Genomic DNA, 23,097 nt, shown 5'->3' with positions numbered 1-23,097 from the left:
GGCAGCAGTCTTCTTGGGCAAAGTGTATGAGCCTCACGCCAGTAGTCTCAACAGCCCTGAGGAAACCACATGCCTCTGAACCGTCATCACACAAACTCGTCGCAGCAAACAACAAAACCGCGCTGGTCTTCGCCAAGCCATCTGCCCTTCTCCAACAGTCGCGCTCCTCGTGTGTCTTCATCGGCCCTTCTCTCGGCACTACCCCCTCGTACAAAGGTTCGCTGGGCGTCGCGATCTGCGAGTGAACGGTGGAGCGGAGCGGAAGGCGGCTATAGGCGATGCGACGCGACGGACGGTACGGACGGGCATCGTGTGCGCGGCGTTGTTGGGTTCGAGTTCGTAACGAAGTCATGTTTTGAGGTAGTACGTGCCCCCAGGTGGGCACGTACCTAACTGGCTTTGTTGCGCCCTTGATGTAACGTCGTCTCGTGGTCTTTGCGCTGGAATCTTGGGTAGGAGTCGGGACTAGAACGTGTAGATAATGTTCAGCTTGTGGGGGATCCAGGAGAGTATTGCTTTTTCAACAACTGCTGAGAACCTCGGCAGGTCTGGAATGGGCATCTTCTTGAGTAGGAATGAGCGATATCAGCGTCGTGCGCAGAACGTTTTTGTACATGTGGAAGGTAGGAAGGAGCGTTCAAGAGGTCTGAATGGAGAAGAGATGAAAGGCATCGCAAACAGATGTGTACTCCAGGAATACCTAGGTATGATTTTCCTCGATAATGCTGACGTCGATCGCGCCAGTATTGCCGAGTTCAATGACCAAGCTGATAACTCCAAACCAACTCAAGAAACACCCGGTGGTGATTACAAATCCATGACCTTCGAGTATGAAAACACAATAGCAGCATACTCGTAAGACCGAAAGCTTAGCCCTCCGAAAAAGAAAAAGAAAAAAAGACCTTCGACTGAAGGGCTCACTAATCCTGAGGTTCCCGCAGTAAATCGCTCAGTTCCAAGGCCGGTACCAATCTGGGCATGCGCTTGAGGCACAAACCGAGCTGATTGATGCAAGTTGCTAGAGTGCTGCAATCGTCCATGAGTCGAAGACAATTGTTCCATGCGAATCGAGTCAAGGAGTGCATGTGCGAACAGTAAAGGGGAACGTTGATCACGTTGCTCAGCTCGATCGAGATATGCTGAGCCACCCACATCATCATTCAGCACCTCGTGCGAGACACTAGACTTCTCTTTAATGGCATCACATCTTCCCGACCACGGCATGGACGACTCGATATTCGAGAGCACTCTATCGTGACGGAGTTCTGCAGTCTGGTACATCAGCCATGATATGTAGCACTAACAGACCCCTATAGGCTGCGCTTAGAGTGTCAAGTCAAAATCTGGCTTGGAAACGCGCATGCCGCGTGACGGAATGCGAACAGAAAGATCAGCCGGTGGGAACAGCTCCGGTGGTGCGCACAGCCAGATCCATGGATTGTTGCGTGCGAAGAGGTTCTTTCCGTTTGAGGCTAGTATGCTTGGCGTTGTTAGGCCATCTGGTACCGTACCCCAGCCTTCCGCTAATCTCACTCGGAGCCTCCGTCTTCCCCATCATCGCGATCACGTCGCCAATCGCTCCATCTACCCCATCTGGATCAATTAGCAGTAACAGCTCCTACTGAGATCGATTTCAACCAACTCAGGTTCGCTGCAGCGAAGCGAGATTTCGGCCTCAAATTCGTCACGAAGTCGCGATCCTTCAATTAAGCGCGCGTATGCAGCTCTGACCATCACGTCACATCACCAACCAATCCTGGACTATCACGCGATGATGTGCAGCGGGGATAAAACTGTCTTGTCGGGGATGCGGTAACAGACAGTGCACTCTTTAGCATTCCGCACTGGTATCAATGCGGGGGTAAGGAGCTCGTGGCTTCGGTCGCGTCTGACGGCTGGGGGCCAGCCTACAAAACTTCGCTTTGCCTTGTTCCTTCAAGACGAGTCATGATCAGATGCTGACAGGTCATCCATGTAGTCATACGGCACATCCGGATACTTGGGAATCTTCTCAGATGCGCAGGTGTATACACGCTAGAGCACGGAGTTATTCCGAAAGGACTCTGTACCCCTCCGATATCACAGCACCACGCGTCATTTCTCGCTGGTACCGATACACTGCTAGTTTCCCGTGCTCAGCTACTGCTCGATCGACCAAGGAAAGTCACTCCTTAACAAGTTCATCTCGCTGCTACTGCTCATCGCCTATTCGATGGACAACCAGCCCTGACAACAACCTGTCATGTCGTCGATTAACATCTAGGCTTAATTCGTGTGGGAGGAGCCTCTCAAGCGCACAAATTCATCACGCCTCGCAGGGGATGGCTCAACATGGCCCTACCACAGCGGAATCCTTCTGTCGATGCATTCCCCTCGAATAATTCCCGTTAGCGTCAACGGAGATATCGTCTTATCGTTCTTGCTGAAAGCGGAAGGTGGAGAGCGCAGTCAAACGCTCGCAACAAATTTAGAGCAGCCCACACACGTGATGGGCCGGTTCATGCGTGGCGTCGACTGGCCAGTAATGAAGCTACCGCCTCTCGCGAGTGTCAATACACGAGCCGCGCTCCTGTTGAATGCCGTCAGATCAAACACTTGTGAGTGGCGGAGGACGCATGATCGTCTCGAATAATCGACCACTCAAGCTGGTCGACTCACCGTCACGTCAAAGGGTAGAGGCTTTCGGCTGACGATTCAGTGAGCTGACCTTAGTCTACCTGCGGCACGCGCTTCCCCCGCGGCTGCTCAGACCAATTCTTTGCATTCGCTCGAAATTACCATCTTGGTACTGGGTCCTTCGATACGACACTTGGGGCCGGATGCCATCCAAGCCCAAAGACCCACTGCTCCCGCTTTTGCAGTCTTTGTAGTTTGGTCCGCTACTCAAACTCTAGGCCACAAGTTGACAAGTTGTGGGATCCATGTACACAATCTAGCTGAACCTGGCTGGTTCATTTCGCACACATCGTACGTCGATAACCTCGACTCCCTGTCGTAGCCCAAGGAAAAGGCGGCCAATACGCCGCTCAGTTGGGCTTCCACGACTGAAGATGAGATCAAGCTGGGGTTGTAAAGTGTCGATCGGCTGCTGACTCGAAACGATCTCCGCTACGATGATGGAGCCCCCAAACTGTGCCGCATTGCAACTCGTATCGCATCGTCACCTTATGCAAGATTGCAGTGATTCCTTTCAGGTCAGAACTACGGTGGAGACATGTATCTCACAAACTGCGTCTCATGGGACTGCCAGGTTGTAGCTCATAACGATCCAAAATATAGGATCATTCGCGTTGACTCTACAGGTTTCCAACTCGAACGGGTCAAACATTCTAGCAAGAGCGCTTATGGCACAGAGGCTACTGCTCGATTCAGTACAGACAATTACATCTCCACACCTTTTGGGATTGAACATAATTCAGGTCACAACCAGGGTTTAATCATAGTACGGCGCATTGGTGAGAAACCAACCAGCTTGAGAGATGTAGAGGACCAGACACTCCCACGTTGACCACTGACGCCAGTTATCGTGGTGAGCATTGGTTTCTAACATCATCTAGAATAGGTGGAGTTGCAAATAGTATGTGTGGCTGTAGCATACGCCTTTGAAACAAGTTCGCCGCAGCATCAAAGAGCTTGGGTTGAGCACGGCCTTCAATGCAGGAAGCCCAGGTTCGTCTACCCCAATTGGTAAGCGACGGTAGGTCCCTGCAGCAGCAACCAGTAACCAGCTGTCAAACCCAACACTTCTATCTTCGTCACAGGCGTGCATCTTCTGCATTCATAAGGACTCACCACGGTTAGCTGTATACAACATCCGCACTCTGGGCGCTCGAACCATCTTTGCCACACGTCAAAGCACGTATCTGAGGCTGCCCCACGCTAAATAACGGTTGAGCAAAAGCCACCAGGCGAGCGCACCACACCCACATCGAGACCCTGATCAGATGGATCTTCGTGGCCAACTGAAAGCTTAGCCCCTGCTGCTTGCTGTACACATTTGGTAGGGTGCCTACCAACCACCATCTTAGAAGCGTGCGTCTGTCGGATGGGGCCTTAATCAGGGTACTGGAATTCGATGAAGAGCAGCTATCAAGGAAAATATGAGGCACTTTGCGACCAGGATACATGCCTGCAAAACTTCGGTCGTCTAACAAAGCCTGAAGCGTTCAAGACTCAAGTACTCGAACTACGCCGTACACTAAGCCGTTGTTCGTTCGCGGTCAGGCTGTGCACGCACGCAGCGGCATGCTGGCATCGAGTACGCCAAGTCGCTCAGGTACCAACCTACTGGGTCGTTGTTTTCACCGATCGTTAGCATTCCTTTCTCTGCTGAACCCTATGAACCACTCCTCGGAGCCTGTGGCATGGTTGAGCGCTCGCTATTGCATCTGATCTATATTATATTGGCGCGGTCCTGCCAGTGTAACAATCAACCTCAGGTCTCACATCCACCAAGCACTCTGCCATACTTTTGTCTCTATACGACTCTCACATTGTTTATTGCATATTTATATTCTACCTACACAGTATGTCTATATACTCGACACTTGTAAGCATGACTGACTGAGCGTTAGTCTTACCTCGCCATAATGGAGCAACGACGTGTCCAGTCCTTCACTTCGAGCCCTTACCAATACGTGGTGGACTATCCTGGATCACAGGATCTCTCCCGATGTGATTCGCATGAGCCTATCCCCATGAAGCATGGTAACGGGTCGTACGATGAACGGATGTCTTTCCACCACCTTGCTCGCGAAACATCAACAACGCGATCATTGAGCGCTCCGATAGACGCCTTCGATCCATGGCTACTCGAGGGACCAGGCTGTGGCAGTCCAATGTCCACAAGTTCTTCGATAAGCCACAACGAGAGCGTTCCCACACCACCTTACACCGGCATGCCAATGTACGATAACGTCGAAAGCCCGGCATTCCATCATGTTCGCTCTCCAGTCAACCACGAAGCCTGGGCAGCAGAACCAGAACATGTCTGGAGACCGAGTTACCCTGATCTTCCTACATGGGGCTCGCAACACTTTTCGTTGCCTAACCACGGTGGTCCAGCCTGCGAGCAGATGTCACTGCAACCGGTTCAGCAATACATTCCTCACTCTGGCCCTTCAGTAGCGCCGGCTTACATTCCCTACCACGCACCAGCTCCCTTCACTACTGCCAGGGTTGCTAACCCAGGGCCCTTGAAGAAGGAATTGGCTAGTGACGCTGGACACAGTGATAAGGAAAGCGACTCAGAATCCGAAGACTCTGAGAGTGATGATGATGCCTCGTTACACGGTTCGCCATACTCGTCCTCCCGGCGGTCTGGAGCGAATGCCAACGTCATGAAGCTCGGAAAATGGGGCGAGAATCCTGCTTCGTATCCCCTTCACCACACGCTTGACGTAAGGCACTGGCAATGTCCTCTAGATGACAAGGAACATCCTGGAGTCCCATGCCCTAAAAGATTCCAACGACCGGAACACCTTCGACGCCACGTCAGGACTGTCCATGGCAATGACAGGTGCCATTTCTGCAAAGTGTGTCCCAAAACCTTCTCTAGGGGCGACAACCTTCGTGATCACTACTGGACGCATGTGAACCGTGGAGGCAGAGCAGGGAAGAACAACAAGATGAGCATTCCCGAGTTGAAGGCAATTCTTGGTCCCAAGGAGCGGCCGCTCATCAGACGTCTCAAGATGAAACTGAACCTGCTGAAGGAAAGGAACATGAGAGCGAAGCTTTGATTGAAAGTAGTGCGCTTCATGTCACTGCTGATGATGTTTACATGATTTCTTCTTCTTATTTTACATTACTTTTTGAGGGTACCTGGCGCTGGGGAGGCAAGTCATCATCGTGCTTCAGCATGCTTCTGTACCATTTCTTCTGATTCTCCACTGTTCATAGGTCTCTTTAGCGCGCATAGCTGTATGAATGACTATAAAATCTTAATGAACACCCTGCTATTCTGCTGCACTCTGGATTCTGCTAGGTGTGACACCTGAAAGGCCCAAAACGGAGTTTTGAAAACGCCCACCTAACGACCAGTTGAAGAACGCCTCATGAGGCGCTTCGCTTAGCATTACTCGTTATCCGGCCCCCAACACCGAGGTTGAATTTCAGGATCTTTCGTTGCGCCTAGCGAGTCGTCCCAGCATGGCAATCATTGACGACTGCGACAGCTTGATCCGACTACACGCTAATGCATCATTCTGAACTGATTCCTCGATCGAACATGCATGGAAGGAATAAACATCGGTCAGAAGATCACATACAGCCAATCACCTTTAATCGCAGAAAAAGATTGGGGGCACCCTCACCGATTACACACAGCCCCAGGACAGGGAGAGGCGACATGCAGGTGCTTGTCAGCGGAAAACGCCCGGTTCGTTAGATTCCGTGGAAAGGCGAGACGTGCGGTTTTAGCTAGCTCTCTGACTTGCCGGATAGATGAGCACACTGCATGGCAGCAGGGGTTGTACCCTGTGAGGGATGCCTAGGTAAGCTGTCAATGCTCTGGCGAAAGCAGGAGTGAACGTCCAGGAAGACAAGTTCCCGCGCACTGACCACGATCGAAGGATGATCTTTGACTGAAGGTGTCCTGTACGCTGTTTGTGGACGTTAGTGTCGTACGATTTACGATTCCAGATTCGATCTGACGATGGAGGAAAACCAATCCAGATTGCAGGTCCTTCACCGATACTTGTCTCCCCGCATCTGGCAAAGCGAAATTGTAATCGCTGAGAGTCTGTACCTCCCCAACCTCAACCTCGAGAATGCGTTGAGATTGGGAATGCATGCTCACCGGAACAACATCATTGGATCGACCAGTATAATCGCGGTGAAAGAAAAGACACTGGTCTGCCATTGCGGTTCGTGCGCCGCTTCGAATCGACGTATGGGAAGGCATATCAGTTTTCCGCGCGCCGCAGCGCTTAGAGGAGCCAACGAGAGTGCGGCACAGCAAGCCACAACCCGGCGCAGCACTCCTTCTCAGATTAGAATCTGCAATTCACCCGCATTAACCGCCTAGTCTGAGGGCTCAATCATGCACGCAGAGTAGTCTCGTACGAAAGTAGGGCCTCGCACAGTTGTTGTAGGAGTAGGATGCATTTGTAGTAGAGAATGACAGGGTATCTACTCCAACGGCGACGTCACTGGCGCTACAGTCGCATGTCTATACGTGGAGCTCGTGGTGGACATCTTGGAGGAACATGGGCTGCGAAGACTGTAAGAACGCACGTAGATAGGATCAGTCTGGCTTGAGAAGGGGTAAGAGCGCCTCTGGGCCACACCATGATACACCGTATGAAGAACAAAGGATGCCGTTTACTTCTGTTCACTCAGGAAACGCTTTGTCCAGACATATTTGCTGACATGAAAACAGTAAAATGACATATTATAGACGCGAAAGATCAAGTAAGAACGATGACACCCAACACGTCCTTCACACCCCCAAAAAAGAACCCAACAACAAGCACATCCTGATGTAGAGCGACTTTGCCGTAGACGTACAGTTTCTGTTGAAAATATGTCCGAAAGCGTCGAAAATATGGGCAGCTCACCTATATCGCCATCCCAATCCGAACTGACCGCGCTTCTGCGCTACCTGCTGGCAGATGACCCACTACCCCACACTCGAGACTAGCCTTACAGATTACAACAGAGAATTCCAGTGATTGGCCGTTCATCGTTCGACACAAAACCCGCTTCACCGTTCGGCCCGGGGCTAGATAGGACACTGTCGGCCCTTTGAGTTGAGGCAGGTACCGACCGTAGCTTCTACTCATCATTGCCCTTGCATACGATGGCTTCAGTCAGTATGCGGGCTTTCTGGATGAGGTTTGACAGCCATCAGAATGATGGTTGGGCACGCGCGCATCTCCAATCTTCCACTGAGCCCCAGATATGCGCTGAGCATGATGCAGCAAGGCCCAAGCTCTTGCATGATTCGAATCGAGATATAATCGAATCGAACGCATCACACCAATCTTGACTGGCTGCGTAACTCTGTGCCCCGCCCAAGTCCAAGGCCTCCAGGTAGAAAGCAGCATCTGCACATGAAGCCTCTGTACATGAGTCGACTTGCTACACACCACTAGCTTGTGCTGTATTGGCGATCAGTATCTCGCGCGACATGCGGTGTAGATTTCGTGTCGCACCTTCATTGAGCCATGATGACTTTCTTCGATGCATCCTGCACCATCATCATCCAACTCCCCGCTAAGAGTTGGTGGAGGAATGCCGGTAGTGGCTGCCAGTCGTAGTGGTCCATTCAGCCGCGTGGTCTTCCAGACCTCCCAGCTTATCAACGCTAGGCAGTGGACTGTGCGACTCCAAGTTTCCAGCCTTCTAGAACAATGATGTCTGCTAAGCTGTGGAGTGGAGCTTAACAATAGAACCAACAGTTACTCTCGAGGTGCGACGACGTTCACTGTCCCTTGATGCTGCAGTGGATGGCTCATGTGTGTATGAGCGGGCGTGCATGCGACACCGTCTGCTTCGCCTCCACACCTCCTCGTCCTCAATCGTAAGGTCCAACACACCACCTCAGCTTGCAGCACGCCAACAGTGCTATTATTACCACCGCATGACGACTAATGTCAGCGTGTCCAACGTAGCGTAGTACTTTTGGGTACGATACGGGATACGTCGTACTTTGGGCCGTACGTACACCAGATGAGAGTAGACCGTACCGTAACCGTACTTCACTATCACCAGCTACAGTACCTAATTAGGCCTAGCTCTTACCTAATTAAGCAGGCGCTAAGCTTAATTAGGTAGTACGACGTAATTCTATTGTAGGTGTACCGCATATACAACCGTACGTACTAAATTAGAAACTGGGCCGTACGTACCCCTGACTGCTCTCAAAAGTACCGTACTACGATACGTTGGACACGCTGACTAATGTGATACAATACGTTGACATGATGTTGATGGAGGTGGAAATGACCATGAGATTGAAAACGTTTTTTGGGTACTGAAGGATGTTTGCGTGCCGGCGGGTAGTCCAGTCATCGATATGGTCTGTTATGTGCCGCTTTCCGACATGAGAGTGGTGTGTGATCGAGCGATAGATTTGGGCGCATCAGCATTACGATGATTTGCTGCATTTACATCTCAACGAAGACGTGTGTCTGGTGCTTCGCCAAGCAGGAACAAATAGTAGAGACCAACAGCCTCCAGTAAAATTCCTCAGCTAATAAGGAACTCCGTGTCCGTGTAGTGTGCTTTGTCTCTCAGAAACTCCCCGCCCATGACCCCGTCTACATAACCGGCGTCGACAATCACATGGGTTCCGTCAGCTTGGGGCCTCAGAATGAGTGGCAAAGCGCAACCAAATAAGATACAAACGACATCACCATGCTGAAGCTCCCGCACAGCCGAGCCGGCGTATCCATTCGTGGTTGTAAAAAGACACCACTGGCGTGTTTCGCTGTTGCTCAGATTTCGTATGATGTTCCGAAATATGGCCCTCGCGAGTTTGGCATTCCTTTCGTTACCGCCTTTCTCACTCTCATGCTGTGATCGTAGTAGTCGCCATGCATCAAGTGTTGAGTAGCTTTGCAGGAGTTCAAATTCATCCACGAAACCAAGAGGTTTCAGGTCTCGACAATTGCTCTTGTAATAGTTTATGTCCGCGCCATTCAAGAAGGTTCGCCAAACATCTCCCGCACGTATCTTCTTGTCCACAATCTCGGGAGCAAGACGTTTCGTCCATGCTTCTCTCGTAGTAGCAGTGAATCTCTCCATGGTTTTCAAGAGCCACGGCACGAATGGGTCAAGGTATGGAGAATACAGGGGGCCGTATTCGATCCAAGGGTCGGTAATAGATTCAGCTAAAGGTTCAGAGAAGAGCGATTCGGCTATTTCAATCGATCCAATGACTGTTCCGGTGAGTTTAATGATACTTTTTCTAACATCATGTTGGATCTGACAGTACTTTCGCCCTGTAGTAGCACCTTCGTGTTCTATGCTATAGCGGTATCGTAGAAAGTCGCTGTCCCCGCGGAGAAGCTCCACATCTGCAGTGAAGTCATGCCCCCAGGAAGGGCGGCCGATGTAGCTCGAGTACGTGTGTGCTAGTACAATGTACATGAGGAAACGTAGATCTTGTCGCTGTTTGATGATAGTGGTCACGGCCGTCTGGAATGCCCATGAGATTGACTGCGAATAGTCTGGTTCGAAAGGCTCGAAAAATGGCTTCTCTACAAGACCAAGGAGAGCATAGATATGATCTCGAGGATCGCACGCGTTCCTCTGTTGAGATGCATAGATAAGGTCTTCCAAAGGGATCGTTTTGGTGGTCTGATAGACTCGATATACACGGGCGAAGTCCAAGTATGGGTAAGTCCCGGCATTTTTCGGATATCCGGAAATCCTCGAAGACGTTATGTACTCTAGAATGTCGACAAAAAGAGTCCATGAAGCCTGGTTATGTCCACATATCAAGAGCGAGTCGTTGTTTGCTACAACGCCTTCTTGAACGGTCCAAACGCGGCTCCACCATGGACATCGAGTAAGGACTCCAACTTTCGCCCAGATGTGGTGAGCTTCCTTGAAGTTGATAGAATGATCGAACCCGTTCTGTGCAAGAAGCTTCAGTTCGTTTATAGCTATCCCTTTTTCGATGTCTTCTTCACCTAACCAGATGAGCACCCTTGACGCGGATGAGTATATCTGGCGCATCTTTCGAACTTCGCGGGACTTATCCTCAGGGCTATCTTGGTTGATGCACACAGCATCTATCCACAGATCTCGTGACCGGTTTGCGTATCGTAGGTATCTCAGAGCCAGTGAGAGATTAGACGTTATCGCTAGGGGCATGCAGTCGACTTCGAGTGTCTCATCTCCTCCTTGTTCTCCCCACACATACGAAAGAGCCTCATAGGCTATCGGTCGTGGCGAGAACGATTGGATTGTGAGCCGGCCGCGAAGAGGTGATGAGAACTCAGACGCTGGAAGCAGGGTGAAAACCCGAATTTGGGATAATGAGTGATCGAGCGGTTCGTAATGATATTCCTTGCCCATTTTGCAAGACCCTATGTGCCCCAGAAACACCTTAAAAGTACGTAGGCTTTCTGGTGCGGAACCTGACACACTATCTTGCTGTCGGGACGGATGACGGGAAATAGGAAGCGCAGAATTCTCTGTGATGGATCGCAATCTGGAACTCTCGTTTCCAAACACTGGGAGTAAGATCTCTGCTCTCGGTGCGACGCCTCATCAGATCATCGTTGTGGAAGGTGGGGCTCCATGCGCACGCGAGGCGACATCCTTGGGAACTTTCTGGAAAAGTGTCAATTAAGGTCACAGTGTAGACTGCTCGGACAGCAATTAAAATGAATTCGGGATGTAACAATACTTATCCCTGATGGTAAGTGACGCAGAAGAGCAGTTCCATAAATGTCTTCTCGGCCGCGATCAGGTCACGTGTTCAGGGCGTCCCGCAGCTGAACAGGATGACGCCCCACTTCGCGAGTGAAGCTAATTGGGCAGGTCTGGCTACCGCGAAACAGCAGCAACGCTACCGGATTTACGCAACCGCTATCACCAGATGCGCAACCCTCAACAGATAAATACATAATCCAATTTCTATTAGAGATAATGCATAGTAGGTGTAAGCAACTGCATCAGTGTAGGCATTCTGTCTCTAGCATTCATGTATTTGTGACTTAGTCCCCACTTGTTCATTAGAAGAGGTCGCAGTCCGTTTCTTTGCCAGCACAAGGACAGTGTTCTTTCTGGAATTTCTGTCCTACTGTTCGATATCCTAGATGTATACATTGTACTATACGACAACAAACTATAGGACCTGATATGCTGTAGACGCTTACGATGGATTTAAGCTAGCTACTCTGGCATCGAAAAACTCAATGTATAATGCAACAGCTTCGGAAGTCATACCTAGTGTGAGCAATTGAGACTTCGTCGTCGGCCGACAGGAGTGAAACGTGAGACTCTGATGGCACTGACATACACGTATGAAGGAAGAGACGAAGGCAAATGCACACACTGCCCGTGAAGTGACCATATTAACTTCTGATGACATGTTGTTCCAGTGTCGATGAATACTGGATCTGCTTTCGATCGAGATCATCAACATGTCATTGTTGAAGTCAGTGAACCAGGCATACTTCACCGTTGGAGATGAAGACTATATCGTTGTGAGCCCTCTCGCCGGAACCCTATTGTGAAGATGATTGAGCGAAGGGTGTGACATCTGTGGCCCGGAAGTGATGGTACCTGCGTTTTGACTCCGGATGTTGTCACGAGCATGACTCCGTTGCTCCGTAGGGCGCTCAATGACGGGTGAGGAAGTACCATCAAACGTCCAACGCTCGCACTTGATGTCACAGTCACAGGATGTCGGTCACGTCAAAAGTGAATGAATGTTCCAACGACTGTCCCCCACGCAGTCATCCGCGATGGAGTGCAACATGGACATCTTCAATACCAGTTCATGGACCTGCCACAGCCAGGAGTTCTTCGAGTTTTCTAGTGCAGCACACATATCGCACACATATCGCACACACTCCCTTAAGTTTACGCATAATGCCTCTACCCACACAACGAAGCCCTACAGAACCTGATCGCATGGTTAGCGGACCCTCAATACCTTCGAGCAGAGAGAGTACGGAACACAGCGCCGCTCGGGAGCAAGGAACGTACCCTGACGATGAGGTGTTCTATCGTGAACACAACACGAAGCGACCAGCGCGGCAAACATTGGAGGCGGACATCCCTAGGACAAAGGAGGAAATCAAGAAACAGATTCGAGGTGAGATTTCCTCAGCGCGAACATTGCTCCATACAGCCTGAGTTGACTCCTAGACCAACAGATGTCGTCTGCGAGATCGTGGCTTCTGAGCCAGCGACGACCCCAAGTCGTGCCCCAGTATATGAGCCCACATCGACGAGAGAGGGTAGTCGCACAGTGGCGCAAGTGCTCAATATGCACACGAAACGGGCGCGGTGGGAAGCTGCTGCGGAGTCAGAGTTGGAAGCATACGAAAGCCTTTTACGAATATTGAGCTTACAGAGGAAGACGATGGGCTAGAGCTTGAACTATGGGAGGATTGGCATGAAACCGGTTGTATACAACGAACTGATACCCTTCTTGATATGATACCATTAGAGAGCGAGGAGAAATCTTCGGAGGACGTCTGGCAGAGAATCAATGACACACGTACATGTATACTTCAGCGTGTCATACGCCAGTACTGCTCGCAATCAAAAAGTCGTTGAGTGCCGTCACGAACTTGGAAGCTGATCACGGTCGAATGACATGGAGCGGATGTATTCTGCAATTGCTGGTATCTTCCTCGCCATCGATATCAGCTTTGAGTCCAACGAACATATGTATTGACTCACTGTTTCAAGCAATGACTGTATGTTTCGCACGGCTGTTGGCTTGGGCGCGTCCGTAGCTCGTGCGGCCCAGAGCCTTCTATAGGTCTCTGCCACTGCGTCATAAACTCATAGTCAGAGCTTTGCACTACCATCGTCCCCGTCCTCTTCCTCGGTCGCGCCAATCATCCCCACCTCCTCGTCCGCCTCTGCCCCCTCTTCCAAAGCTCAGCTCTCGATCTGGTGGCGCTTCGCCTCTTCTCCATTCACCAAACGGCACACCACCTCCACTTAATCTTCGATCGTCGAATCTGCTTCCACCACCCCTACCACCTCTTCCGAAGCCGCCATAGTCTCCCCGTCCACCAAAGCCGTTCTCGCGCGGTCGTCCGCCGTACGGTCCTGAAGGCGGTCCTCGACCCGGTCCAGAAAGCGGCGGAGGTGCAGCGGGTACGCTGCCGTCGGGTAGCGGGGGAAGTATGGCGCATGCCACATAGTCGCCTATCATAAACCTGACGTCCCCCAGTGTCTTGTCTGCGTCGCCGTCAAGCTGCTTGAGAGCCTCTGTGACACTTCCTCCCTCCACGCCGTTCATATCAATGTCCTCATCCCTTGGGCGCGCGCCTACAATGACGGAGCCTATGTCGCGCGATATGAATCGCCCCGGTGCGCCTGGCCGGTTGGAGCCTTGGATGTCTGGGTATACGAGTCGAAATGCGATGCGCGATCCGGCATACGGTTGCGGTAGTAATGTTGGTACTGCGCTGAGGAGTAGTGTGCATAGCTCGCGCAAACTACAGGTATGCCATGTGTAGATTTGGACATTGGTTGGGAGACGTGGTAGTGTTGGGTCAAACTCGTCCAGTCTTTGAGCTATTAGTAATGTGTTCGCTTCTTGTGCTTGGGGACTATGAGGAGTGCGCACCTATGGAATGAGTTTTGCTTGAAGAAGAGGCGCAACAGGAAGGGCGTCGTTGTTTGACGGTCAATCTTCGCGGGGGCAGCCATTGTGAGGTCTACAGCCTTGTGGATAGCCAGGCTAGTCAATGTATTAAGTTATTTCGAGATTCGTAGGCACGTAGCGACAACTCGCTAGGAAAGTCGTGAGGAGGTGACGTCAGGCGCAAGACGTGAATGTGTTTGGAGAGTTTGGGGAGGAAGGAACGCGACCGGGACGCGGAGAGCTCCCACTAGCGCCTTCCTCGGCACGTACCTTCCACTGGAAGGCGCAGGTGAGCCTCCACGTCGCAAACAACACTGACTCATCCTCGACACGTTGACTCACTTTATACCCCGAACATCGAAGTCGCCAACATGGATTTCGCTAAGTTGATGTCCGCACATATAAAAAAAGGCAAAGACACAGCCTCACCAGCCGAACCTACCGAGAAAAAGTACTTGAAGCGCAGCGAGATCGAAGCACAGCGGCAAGCCGCATACGTCGCCGAACAAGAAGCCGCGGAGAAGGCACGACGAGAACGTCACGAGAAGAAGCGCAAAGCCGAGGAAGATGAAGCCGAGAGGGAAGCCGAGCGCCGGGAAAAGCGCATGCGCATGGCCGAGGAATCAAGACGCATAAGGGAAGAAGAGGAAGAGGCAGAGGAAAGACAGCGGCGAAAGCGGCTAGGTCTTCCTGATCTTCCACCCAAGAAGAAGGACGGTGAAGGAGACGGCACACCGGTCCCCGAAGACGAAGATATCGAAGACGAAGAGCTCGTCGCAAAGCTAAGAGCCCTCGATGAGCCAGCGTGGCTATTCGGCGAGACACACAAACAACGCTTGAAGCGATACAAGAAGCGCGTCGGCGCAGACAGCCTAGCAGCCATCATGACGGACGGTCCGATACCCACAACACTACAACTCGTACCGGAGAAGGACATGAAGGTCAGCCCCCAGGTACCCAAGGACAAGGAGGGTCGCGAGTTCCTCTTCAGGCAATTGGCGAGCTATTTCACCATGGTGCTGAAAGAATGGGACCTCACACTCCTACGCCGAGACCCCGAAGTCAAGGAGAGCTACCAAGGAAAACAAGCCTACGCCGCCATGGTACAAGCGCGAGAGAACATGCGGCCCCTGTTCAAGAAATTGGAGAAGTTCGATCTTCCAGACAGTATCGTCGAGCCCGTTGTCGAGATTGTGCACGCCGCACAAGAGCGAAGATACGTCGACGCGAACGATGGTTATCTACGTCTCAGTATCGGCAAGGCGGCGTGGCCCATCGGTGTTACCATGGTGGGTATCCACGAGAGAAGTGCGCGAGAAAAGCTACATGAGAGCGATAAGAATGCGGCGCATATCATGAGCGACGAGATGACGCGGAAGTATCTGCAGAGTATTAAGCGGTGTTTGAGCTTTGCGCAGACGAGGTGGCCGCCTACAGATCAGCTGCAGCTCATGGGCTGAGTGAGTTGGGATGGATTATCAAACGTCTGTAGGCAATTGAACAACTGCTTCCATCTCATTGTTTACCAACACGATGGTATCGTGTTGGATCCTGATCTTCGCAGTGAGAATCTCATCCAGCTGCTTCAGTGGTTCGCTGTCAGACTTGAACTTCTCCAATTCACCACAAAGTTTCGCGTTTCCCCGTTCCTGTCGCGCTTTTCTTACTCGCAGTTTTTTCAGCACGGTGTCTCTGGCATTGCTTCGTTGGCGCTTCTGAAATAAGAGAGCATTCATCTGGGCCGGATTTAGCACCAGAATGTAGATAGCCATCAAGAGATGACGCTCACGTAGTTTTCTCTTGTTTTATCCGCGGCCTTTTATTCCGTCTCCTACTTCGTGCTCGGTATGGTTTTGGCCGCTCGGACATGGGGACTGCCCTCACCAGCTTGACCACCCAAAGCCAAATCTGACCTGCTGCTGTTAGTGATGGTCTTTTTGGTTGCTAGTGCGCTCGAAGTGGTCTGAATCTAGCTTTATGATACCCTGAGGTGCTGCTACGTGATCTAGATCTTGAGTATATAGTTGCTCGCTCAAGCGATCGGCCGACTCGGTCGTGGTTGGAGATATGTGAGCCGTCACTCTAGAAGCCACAGATTTACCAGTGGTATATGATCAAAAGGCTACGAGCGACCCTACTGTGATGCGTGCGGGCTCTGGTGATCGCGCCAGCGCTCTATCAGTGGGCATCCACCGAAGGCTCTAGTTTTCCCTCGGAATGATCTTGAGCTCGAATGGCGGGTTCAATATCATGATCGTGTTGTGTAACGCGCTTTCCAGTGGGCGGTTTCAACGAACTAAAGATGGTCACAAAGAGGAGAGCGAGAAGGTGAAAGTAAAGCAGACTGAGAGATTGGAAAGAGATGGTCGACCGATGCATACTATGCATAATGCGGTGATACGGCTTTGGAAGTTTACCTAGGTGGTAGAATTAATGTCAGTGAGGGTAAACATTCGTCATTAGAGTAAAACTCGCGCTATGCTCATTCAAAAGAAAGCCGGGGTACCTGCTCTTTTATCTGAAGTTAAAGCGTTCGCACACTTGACCGGTGTTCTCGCTTTGTTGCACGTTGCAAAAGGCACAATGTAGGGCTTGGATGCAATCTCAACCTTTAGAGGTAAGGTACATGCATGTATTCCCTAGATAGATTCAAACGAGTGTAGTGTGTGCCTGCCAGCAGACGCACTGTAGTCAGAGCCGCCAATGTTCGTGCCATTCCCCATCTGGTCACTTGCGCCTACTAACAGCCACGTAAGTGGGCTTCTTCTCCATTTGTGCCTGCTCTTCAGCTTCCAAGACACGCAGCAAGTCTTCCACAGCCTGGTACTTCCCGGAGCAAGTTTTGCTAATTGGGCCCACACTGAGCTTTGTACCAAGAAATCCATACCTATAGCCTCTGAGAAGTTGAGCAGTATAGGTTTCCTTGTTTCCATCCTCATGCCTTCGAACATCCACCCTGTAATGCTTCCCATAGATATCTTTTCCTACCCCTAACTTGGTGTCAGTAACTCTAGCCGTGTCTTGCTTTTGAATTTATACTTGCATTTGCACTGGTCCATAAGCTCCTGTATAGTGGGTGGGGCACGTGGTTGACCGTCATTTCGCTGCGGTCTTGGTCCCGCTAGTCAAATCATGAGCGTTACTTTGACTGATAAGTAGGATGTTATTGCAAACCTGGTTCTTCGGTGTTCTCGAAACCCTGATCGTCTTGCGGAGTCTCCTCTTCTGGCGCAGCGACCAAGTCTGGCGTGGGCGAAGCGGGCTCTTCTGCCTTTCCCTTGCCCTTGTTGGATAAGCTTCCAGCCTTAGGACTGGATGAAGACATATTATATGATATGGGGTGTTATATTTTCTAGGAGGTTGACAGTGTTGATCGTATTCTGATTTTGGTAGATAGCTGATCGACTGTTGATGCGAGTGTGTATCCATAGAAGCAACAGCGCTGTATGGATTTTATATACCGTACAATACACTCATACTTGAGAGTCAGAAAGGATTGTTACAGTAGTTACTCATTGCACGTCGACACACTGTTGTTGCGAAGTCATACGAAGGGCATGACTTCAACTTGCTGTATCTTGCTCCGAGCCTCTGTGCACTCATCACTGTTGGTCAGCGGGACTCCTTCGACAGATGATTGTATAGACTTACGGCAGATCACGTAGCCCAGATCGCAGCCATCTTTGTACAGGACTGCCACAAGATTGGGCATGTATCAGATCATCACCACTTCAGACACGAAGCCGTACCGCCGCCTTATGTTACACACTGCAGTTTGATGCCTGAATGTCCATTGATGAACTTCAATGGTCACTGAGTATTTCCTGGTTTGCGAAGTTATGCTTTCCAAACCACGGGACTTGATAAGCTTACGGGCTGTACGATCGCCGCACCTCACTTACGTGTCTGTTTCACACTACCCAGATCTTCGTAGGTAGAGCAGTTGAAGAGTCAGTTCTATCGAGCACGAAAGCTATTCATGACACCCTGTGCTGTCATGGCACGGGTAGAGAGTGGTCAGATCAGTGAGATATCTCACTCAAGGGTCTGAGACCCAGAAATCCTCACGGCTTCAAACAATCAACACAATGCTGAAGAGTCATACTGCAATAGTATATGGGCATGGGCGGACATTCAAGTCATGCAATGCTACGCTTAAGCCGACTCGAAGTCTCTGACGGTCCACATCACCACCTAGGCAGTGTTGGTATGCTCAGACCCGGATGATGTATTGTCTTCGCGCAACCGACAGTACAATGGCACTAATTGTCCAACAACCCAGGTAAAACATCTAATACCGAAGATCTTCCGTTCAAGCAAGTTGCCCCCATGAAGTTGGCCTTAGTACAACCAACGACATCACATCGCTGCCCAGGTGTCGATTCGCAAATCACAACTTGCACAGAAAAGCGAAAACTCGGGTTTCTATGATCATGCACGTCGAATTCGCCAATTGGGCGTAGTATCACCGGCTACTTGTTCAAGGCTCTCCTGGTGTCGTTGTGTACCCGTTGCAGAGGCCCACAATGAATCCTTCCGAGCGGTCCGAGCGGGCACGTCGCACGCGATGGCTTAACAAGCTTCCCAAGCCTTTTCTCGTAATCCCGTCATCTGAGATGCGAGTCACGAGATAGTCGAAAGCATCAAAAGAAGTAAACAATGGAGACAGAATTCTGGGTGACTGACGCAAAGTCACGAACTCAGCCGCACCTTCCGCTAGAGTCGGGCTCCTTCCTGTCAGGCTGGACCCCTCACGATGCGGAAATCGCCACACCTTCAGCTCGCCCTCATGTCCTAAAATAACCACGCAACGACCGCCACGCACCCAATCCGTCGGGGCGATGATTCTAAAGCTTCCACAGCCATCGCCGGCGCGCGATCTATGCCCTCATAGCTCGTGCGAACAGGTAAAGCGCCCGCGTCTGGGCGATGGTTTAGGCCTGCGCACGCTCCACCCCGTAAACGGCGTCATACCTCTTCGTGTTCGGTGATGTCGGCTCCAGCTTCACGCTGCAAATTTGCTTAGCATGGTGGTACTTGTACATCACCGTGCTTTAGAGCTCGAGGCTAGGGTAAGCGTACTTGCTAGGAGCTGAGGGTGAGATGGAATGCTTAAAGTCAGCCTTCGGCCTTGTCACGGCAGGAGCTATAGCCTCGCAACATAGGACGACCAACACCTCCAGAATCAAAGAGAAGGCATCATGGTAGCAGCTCATATGTTGAAGGTTCTGTTGCCGGTCGCTGCGTTTGCGAGCTATGCTGCGGCAGAGCAATGCGCTGGTGGTGAATGGGATGTCATTGTCGTTGGTAAGCTCAAACATGCATCCAAAATCTGGCACCAAAATTGACGTCCTCCAGGTTCTGGTCCAGCGGGTATCGTTACAGCGGACCGCATGAGCGAAGCCGGCAAGAAGACTCTACTGCTAGAGCAGGGCGGCCCATCGTACTACGTGACCGGCGGTCGTGCTCGCCCGGAATGGCTAAACGGAACTGAACTCAGCCGCGTTGATGTTCCAGGGCTGTACAAATCCATCTTCTCGAATTCCGGTGAAGGAAACTTGACATGCGCGTCTGATGTCGTCAACGCGTTTCAAGGATGCACCGTCGGTGGTAACTCCGCAATCAACGCTGGACTGTTCTTCCAGCCACCCGCCAGCGATTGGGATCGCTACTTCCCCCAGGGCTGGAAGAATGACGACATGCAATGCGCAATCAACAAGGTCCGAGCGAAACAACCAAACACAGACAGTCCCTCAAGAGACGGAAAGAGGTATCTGCAGAGCGGCTACGATGCTGCGAAGCAATGGCTCGTTGATGGCGCGGGTTTCGCAGAGGTCGGCCTGAACGATGGCATCGAGAATCACAACAAGACCAAGGTGTTCGGCCACCCGATCTGGTACTACGAGAACGGGCAAAGGAGTGGTCCGGTCAAGACATACCTGCAGTCGGCCCTGGCTCGCTCCAACTTTGCCTTCCAAACTGGCAATAAAGTCTTGCGTGTGCGTCGCGATGGCGGCGTAGCAACTGGCGTCGACGTTCAGACCAACGGTGCCGAGAACTCGTCAAGCATTTGCATCAAAGAAGGCGGCATGGTTATCTCTTCAGCCGGTGCTCTCCTCAGCCCTCAGCTGTTGATGTGGTCTGGTATCGGTGAGGCAGCGACCTTGACAAACCTCTCGAAGAACGGTCATGTTACAGTTCCTTCTCAAGACTGGATCAACAACACCGCTGTCGGCAACGGTGTCTTCGATAACCCAAACACCTTCATCGAGCTCCAATCTGACGAGATTGCCTCGTATGCTTACGACTACTCCAACCCGCCGCAATCCGACGTCGATCTGTACCTCAACGAACGGTCTGGACCTTACACATTCGCTTCCCAAACGAGCGCGTTCTGGGACTACATCCAGCAAGGCGATGATGTAGTGGGTTGCCAGGGCACCATTGACTCTGCCGGAGCGATGGGTCTTACAAAGAACGGAACTATCACACTCAACGTCTACGGCACTTCTGGTCTCCGATCCGTTGGTCGCGTAAACCTTGATGCCAGAGGTATCGCTCTTCCCGCATCAAACTTCTACGCCGACCCCCGCGATGCGACTGCTATTGCGACCTTCGTCTACAACATCTTCCAGGCTCTGCCGGCTACTCTCAACCCGCTGAACGTTGCAAAGAACTCGACTATTGAGCAGATTGCGACTTATCTGACCACGCCAAGCGCGTTCACACTTGGCAATGTGCAACATTGGAGCAGCAGTTGCAGGATGGAGGCCTGCATTGACACGGATACAAAAGTTATCGGGATGCAGAACTTGTTCGTCATTGATGCCAGTATCGTGCCGCCTCTGACCACGAATCCTGTTATGGGTGTCATGATTGCGGCGGAAAGGGCTGTTGAAAGGATATTAGCGTTGAGCAAGTAAACGCATGGGATATGTACTTAATTAATTTACGAATTTCATTCCACGTTCACACAACGCCTTTCTGTCCATGACAACTGCCGTACAACTATCTCCGGTAACTCCTTGCATAATGCCGTGATACTAGTGTGCATTCTGTGCCATACCAAGTGTGGATCCAGGTTACGTCATACAACATCTAGTTCTGCAATACTATATACACTGCCATTACAAGTTCTCCTTCTCGAGCATTGAGTGAGCATTTCGACATTTACTACTTTGCTATCACCCTTGAATTTAGCAAAACCATCATGTCCAAAGATTTCGGTGAAAGCCGCGCCTCCAATGGTACTAAACCTTCACTTGAGCCTTTCCTCATCGCCAGTGCGTATCTAACACACATCTACTAGGCCTGAATTTTGTCGCCACAGACCGTCACGACACTTACCCATACATCTCCCCGTCCAACTTCAATCTCCAAGGAAAGCACGTCTTGATCACCGGTGCCTCAAAAGGCGTCGGCCGTGCCACAGCCCCAAGTTACGCAAAAGCAGGTGCCTCGGGCATAATACTCGGTGCGAGATCCAACCTCTCCACCGTGGTCAAAGACGTCCAAGCCGCAGCCAAATCCGCAGGTCGTTCAGAGCCACAAGTCCTAGCCCTAGATCTGGATGTCACCAGCAAAGACAGCGTAGACGCTGCTGCTAAGCTCGTCACCGAGAAGTTCGATGGAAAACTCGACGTCTTGATCAACAACGCGGGAAGTCTCGCCTCTTTTGCTGGCATCCCAGACACCGACCCGGATGAATGGTGGCGCGACTACGAAGTCAGCGTAAAAGGAAGCTACCTCGTAACCCGCGCATTCTGGCCGCACCTCCTCGCCGGCTCCAAGATCATCATCAATATCACATCCATCGGCGCTGTCATGGTCGTCCCGCAGAGCTCTTCGTACGGGCCCGCCAAATTGGCTTCACTTCGGTTGACCGAGTTTATTGACCAGGACCACGGAGAGGGTAAGGATGGTATGCTGGCTATGGCTGTGCATCCAGGAGGCATACAGACGGAGTTGGCGCTGGGTATGCCGGGACATATGCACGAGTGGCTTGTTGATACGCCGGAGTTGGCGGGCGATACGTTGATGTGGTTGGGGGCGCAGAGGAGGGAGTGGCTCGGTGGGAGGTATGTTAGTGCGTGTTGGGATATGGAGGAGTTTAGCGGGAAGAAGGAGGAGATTTTGGAGAAGGATTTGCTGAAGATGCGGTTGGCTGTTGGTCCGTAGATGGGAGGCTTTGGGAAGGTTCGGTTGCGGATGTGTTCCTCTTATTGTGTATCGATGTGACTATGTGCCAGATTGCCTTTTTCTCTTCTTCTCAGATTCCTTGCTCTTGTAGTCTGCGATCGTGAACCATGAGCACCGTAGGAAAGGTCTCATAACCTGATACTAGTAAGGTAGGTACAGCGAACCGAGGTGTGGGACCGCGAAAAAAAGTTTTGAAGCTTCATCGTTCCTTCCTCTCTCGAACATGTACAACGACGCCTGGTGGTTATAGCAGCAGCTTTCCAATAGATTACCACGTACAAAACGGCACAACGTCACAAGCCCTGGTGTCGTGCGGGTTTTGTTTAACGCAGGCGTACTAGATTGCGAAATGCAGCCACTATATGTCGTGCTTTTAGCTGCATGAGTAGCTGTGGCTCAGAGACATCAGAAAGATAGGCCTAAAGATGCGCAACAATAGCATCCAACGATATGGCGCGCGAGGCGCAAACAGGACTGAAAAGGGAGGGAGTTTGGCGAGGAACCGTCGGCACCTCGGGCTTAGCCATGCTAGTGAGGGGCACGGCACTCCCCACCACGACACCTTCCGTCCACCAATCCCGCCAGTGACATCATGCATGCTGCTAGAA

General features: G+C 51.3%; 5 protein-coding genes across 5 annotated transcripts; 4 read left to right on the top strand and 1 right to left on the bottom strand.

Moving 5' to 3' along the window:
* Nucleotides 1-4,589: 4,589 nt before the first annotated feature.
* J4E86_009482 (uncharacterized protein) lies at nucleotides 4,590-5,741 on the top strand (the record flags this gene model as incomplete). The annotated part of the gene is made up of 1 exon (XM_051449987.1): nucleotides 4,590-5,741. One exon carries the CDS (start codon nucleotides 4,590-4,592, stop codon nucleotides 5,739-5,741), a length of 1,152 nt encoding a protein of 383 aa, XP_051298832.1.
* Nucleotides 5,742-13,495: 7,754 nt separating this feature from the next.
* On the bottom strand, nucleotides 13,496-14,355 carry J4E86_009481 (uncharacterized protein; the record flags this gene model as incomplete). Its single annotated transcript, XM_051449986.1, has 2 exons — nucleotides 13,496-14,213; nucleotides 14,273-14,355. 2 exons carry the CDS (start codon nucleotides 14,353-14,355, stop codon nucleotides 13,496-13,498), a joined length of 801 nt encoding a protein of 266 aa, XP_051298831.1.
* Nucleotides 14,356-14,661: 306 nt separating this feature from the next.
* Nucleotides 14,662-15,750, top strand: J4E86_009480 (uncharacterized protein; the record flags this gene model as incomplete). Its single annotated transcript, XM_051449985.1, has 1 exon — nucleotides 14,662-15,750. The coding sequence occupies one exon, from the start codon at nucleotides 14,662-14,664 to the stop codon at nucleotides 15,748-15,750; it is 1,089 nt and encodes a 362-aa protein (XP_051298830.1).
* A 3,741-nt stretch (nucleotides 15,751-19,491) lies between these two features.
* On the top strand, nucleotides 19,492-21,213 carry J4E86_009479 (uncharacterized protein; the record flags this gene model as incomplete). The annotated part of the gene is made up of 2 exons (XM_051449984.1): nucleotides 19,492-19,597; nucleotides 19,649-21,213. The coding sequence occupies 2 exons, from the start codon at nucleotides 19,492-19,494 to the stop codon at nucleotides 21,211-21,213; spliced, it is 1,671 nt and encodes a 556-aa protein (XP_051298829.1).
* A 287-nt stretch (nucleotides 21,214-21,500) lies between these two features.
* On the top strand, nucleotides 21,501-22,468 carry J4E86_009478 (uncharacterized protein; the record flags this gene model as incomplete). Its single annotated transcript, XM_051449983.1, has 2 exons — nucleotides 21,501-21,573; nucleotides 21,600-22,468. 2 exons carry the CDS (start codon nucleotides 21,501-21,503, stop codon nucleotides 22,466-22,468), a joined length of 942 nt encoding a protein of 313 aa, XP_051298828.1.
* Between the last annotated feature and the right edge of the window lie 629 nt (nucleotides 22,469-23,097).

This window comes from Alternaria arbusti (genome assembly GCF_024043155.1).
Source record: "Alternaria arbusti strain BMP 1465 chromosome Unknown scaffold_17, whole genome shotgun sequence".
In the NCBI taxonomy this organism is placed as follows: domain Eukaryota; kingdom Fungi; phylum Ascomycota; class Dothideomycetes; order Pleosporales; family Pleosporaceae; genus Alternaria; species Alternaria arbusti.
Note: the sequence above shows the minus strand (reverse complement) of the source record. Positions and strands in the feature narration are given on the sequence as shown.